General features: G+C 38.2%; 1 protein-coding gene across 1 annotated transcript; it reads right to left on the bottom strand.

Moving 5' to 3' along the window:
• Positions 1–2,750: 2,750 nt before the first annotated feature.
• LOC118643764 (uncharacterized protein C15orf65-like) lies at positions 2,751–3,838 on the bottom strand. Its single transcript, XM_036282160.1, has 2 exons — positions 3,811–3,838; positions 2,751–3,079 (listed from the first exon to the last, which is right to left on the bottom strand). Exons 1-2 carry the CDS (start codon positions 3,836–3,838, stop codon positions 2,751–2,753), a joined length of 357 nt encoding a protein of 118 aa, XP_036138053.1.
• Between the last annotated feature and the right edge of the window lie 536 nt (positions 3,839–4,374).

Raw genomic sequence — 4,374 nt, forward strand, 5'->3', positions numbered from 1 at the left:
ATTTTTTTCTGATTGATTGATTTTTTCTAGTCTGTATTCTAATTCACTGATCCAGTCCTCAGCTTCCTCTACTCTGCTGTTTAGACCTTCTAATGTGTTCTTTATTTCTGATATGTCATTCTTCGTTTCTTCTTGGTGGTATTTAATTTTCAACTTGTTGATTTTCAACATTTCTATGTCTTTACTCATGGTGTTGAAGTCCTTACTCATGCTGTTGAGCTTCCTCAAGATTATGGCTCTGAATTCTACCTCTGTTTACTGGCTTAACTGCTCCATATTTATCTCATCTTTGGTAGAATTCTCTTGTTCTTTCATTTGGCATTTGTTTCGTAGTTTCACTGTTTTGTCTATCACAGTGGGCTTTAGAGCCTGCCAAATTTTCCCTATGGGTGTTGGAATTCTGGCATTTGTGGTTTCCTCTCCTGGGTTGGGATGAGCGTGGGAGGACCCATGTTAAACACCACTATCAAGTCTTACTTTCCTGGGCAGAGTTGCAAGCCCTGGAATGGTTCAGTTATCCTCTAGCTTTTTGCCTGGAAGCTATTAGTTGAGGTTACTTGAAGAAACTTGGGTTCTCAGTTGAATGATAAACTTTCTCAGGTGTTCAGCATAAGGGGATTTTCTGACTGTGGGTCAGATCCTGGTTGTTAATGAGCCTCAATTTTGCGTTTTAATGGCCCACCTGGTGGGGTTGAATCTCTGAGGGAGGGACTGCCACCTCTCCCCAGAGCCCTGGGAAGGATTAAGATGGCCAAAATCCTGCGTTCCTGCAACTCAGCAAAAGCTCTGAGTGCCCTCCAAATCCTGAGTGTCCCCATACAGTTCCAGTCCAGTCTGCTCTCCTTTTGCCAGAGCCCAAGGTGAGTTGCTGTGGCTATGTTAGTGTCTGTCCTGGCTCTGTCCTGTGGAGCCACTTGGACTTTGACCTTGAGGGCATTGCTCACAGTTAAGGCTGCTGTTGACCATGGGCTCCCAGCCCCCCCCTCACACCTCTGCAATCCTACCAGGATTTAGTCAGTGTCCCTCGTTATATGGTCCTCCCAAGCTGCTTTTCTGTTGCTTTTTCCCAACAATTTGTCTTTATTTTAGTTGTAATTACAGTTTGGTCCTGGGAGATGGTCTGTGTAGCTTCCATTCACTCTGCCACCTTTTTGGAATCCTCTTTTGTTTCTTTTTAAGTATGACTAAAGGTTTATCTATCTTGTTTATCTTTTCAAAGAACCAGGTATTGATTTCATTGATCTTTCGCACTGTTTTTTAAAATCTCTATGTCCTTTCCCCCACACTATGATCACTATTATTCCCTTCATTTTAATTACTCAGGGCTTTTCCTATTGTCCTCTCTCTAATTCTTTTAGTTGCAGATTGAATTTTTATTTCAGCACTTTTCTTGTTTCTTGAGGTAGGCCTTTGAACTTCTGTCTCATGACTGCTGTCACTGTGTCCCCTAGATTTTGAGTTGTTTTGTGTTCATTTTCATTTGTTTCTAGGCATTTTAAAAATTTCTTCTTTGATATTACTGTTAATTCATTGATTGTTTTATAACATGCTATTTAGCCTCCATGTGTTCGAATGCTTTTGTTTTTCTTGAGGTAGATTTCTAGTTTCATGCCATTGTAATCTGAGAAGATAAGATGCTTGATATGATGTCAGTCTTGAATTTTTTGATACTTATTTTGTGTCCCAGTATGTGGTCTAATTTTAAGAATGTTCCATGTATACTTGAGAAGAATGTATATTATGCTGCTTTGGAATAAAATGTTCTGTAAATATCAATTAAATACATCTGATTTATTGTGTCCTTTAGAGTTGCCATATATATATATATATATTTTTTTTTTTTTTCTTTATTGATTTTAGAAAGAGAGGGAGGGAGAGGGAGAGAGAAACATTGATGAGAGAGAACATCAGTTGCCGCCTCCTGCACGACCCCTACTAGGGATTAGACCCACAATGTGGGCATGTGTCCTGAATTGAACTGTTGACCTCTTGGTGCATGAATCAATGCTCAACCACTGAGCCACACCAGCCTGGCTCTAAAATGAATTAAAAAATTTTTTTTTTTAAAAAGGGCCGGTTTAGCTCAGTGGTTATAGTGTTGGCCCACAGACCAATGAGCCGCAGGTATGATTCTGGTCAAGGGCACATACCTTGGCTGCGGTTCACCCCAGCGCTGATTGGGCCGTGAAGGAGGCAACTAGTCAATGTGGCTCTATCGCATGAATGTTTCTCTCTGTCTCTCTCTCCCCCATCTGATGAATAATGGAAAAACTATCCTCGGTTGAGGAATTAAAAAAAAAAAAGTTCTCTCTTCTATGAGCCTAGCAGAGGGAACTAACATTTCTCCAGGTCTTAAGCTATTACTTGAAATAACATAAAAGTGGGAAATTACTGGTCAGAGTCTTCCTTAATTCAATTTTTTTCTTAGAGCTCCCATGCTCCTTTGTCTTGATAAATATACTCAGTAGACAACTGAAATCAGGAAAGTTTTTTGAAGCTTGGGGAGTAATACATGTACTAAATAAGGCTAGGATGTACAAAAATGCTTCTACCTTTTGTAATGCTATTCTGAGCACATTTTTATTTCAGAAGTCAATGTCACTCAGTTATCACTTTAAATTATTTATTTCTTAACAGTATTTTAAAAAAAATTAAATCTTTTAATATTCCAAATTAGGTATTCTAGCCTTAGACTTAAAACTCATTTTTTCTGAGTATGTTTTCTCTTAAATATACAAAGAAATATATTTTCATAGAGTGTGCTGAAAATTAGGAAAATCAAGGGTTCTGGTTCTGTCAGGTGCAGTGTTTAGAGTGTTATTTTGATAAAATCTTGTAGCTCTGATATGACTTGAAAATTCTTGCCCCTTTGGAGTATAAATGCAGGGGAAAAACTGTGGCATAGGTAAAAATTCACCATAAGCACTTGAATTGGTTTTATACATAATCATCTTTGGTTCTGATAGCGAGGTAGCTGTACAGAGTGTCTTTGGATCCATCATGCATGAAAACACAGGATTGCCGGCATTCACACAAGTAGGCAGTTGTTCAGGTTTCATTTCTGTGTCTGAATTTGAAGCTTATATACTTTCCTTGGGTGAGGATTAAAAAAAAAAAAAGAGAGAGAGACCTGAAATTACAAAATTCATAGAAAAAAGTAGGGGAAAAGCTCCTTAATATCAGTCTTGGCAACAATTTTTTGGATATGACACCAAAAGCACATGCAAAAATAAACAAGTGGGATTACATCAAACCAAAAAATTTGTATACAATAAAGGAAAATATCAACACAACGAGACAACCCACAGAATGGGAGAAAATGTTGAAAATGTCTGCAAATCATACATCAGATAAGAGGTTAATATTAAAAATATACAAAGAGCCCAGCCAGTATAGCTCAGTGGATTGAGCATCGTCCCATGGACTGAGAGGTTCTGGTTTGATTCCCGGTTAAGGTACATGCTCGGGTTGTGGGCTCGATCCCCAGTAGGGGGTGTGCAGAAGGCAGTTGATTGATGTTTCTGTTTCTATCTTTCTCTCCCTTCCTCTCTCTCTAAAAAAAATCAATAAAAACATATTTAAAAAAAAATATATATATATATACAAGGAACCCATATAACTCAAAAGCACTCAAAAGCAAAAAAACAAATAAGAACAAACAATCTGATTAAAAAATGGGCAGAGGACCTGAACAGATTTTTTTCCAAAGAAGACATACAAATGGCCAATAGATACATGAAAAAGTGTTCAACATCACTCACCATAAGGGAAATGCAAATCAAACCACAATAAGATATCATCATCTCATACCTGTTAGATCTGCTATCAAAAAGTCCATAGATAGTAAGTGTTGGTCAGGATGTGAAGGAAAGGGAACCCTTGTGCACTGTTGGTTAGAATGTAAATTGGGGCTTTGGCAGAGTACCTTACTTGGTTAGAGCATCATCCCAATATGCCAAAGTTGTGGGTTCCATCCCCAGTCAGGCCACATACAAGAATCAACCAATGAATGCATAAATAAGTGGAACAAAAAATTGATGTTTCTTTCTCTCTCTCTCTCTCAAAGCAATACATAAAAATTAAGAAAGAAAGAATGTAAATTGGTGCAGCCACTGTGGAAAACATGATGGAGGTTCCTCAAAATATTAAAAGTAAGACTAGCATATGAGTCATCAATCCCAGTCCTGGATATATATCCAAAAGAAACAGCCCGGCTGGTGTATGCTGTCTCTCGGCCTGCCGGGATCGGTGCAGCACTATGAAACTACAAGCACATGCTGCTTGGAGTGAGGGGGAGCTTTGCAAGGTAGCAAATCGCCATTTATATTTTTAAAGTATTATATCTTTCTGTTGGATTGATCATTTTAGTATTAT

The sequence above is a fragment of the Molossus molossus genome, unplaced genomic scaffold, assembly GCF_014108415.1.
Source record: "Molossus molossus isolate mMolMol1 unplaced genomic scaffold, mMolMol1.p scaffold_m16_p_4, whole genome shotgun sequence".
NCBI classification, from domain to species: Eukaryota; Metazoa; Chordata; class Mammalia; order Chiroptera; family Molossidae; genus Molossus; species Molossus molossus.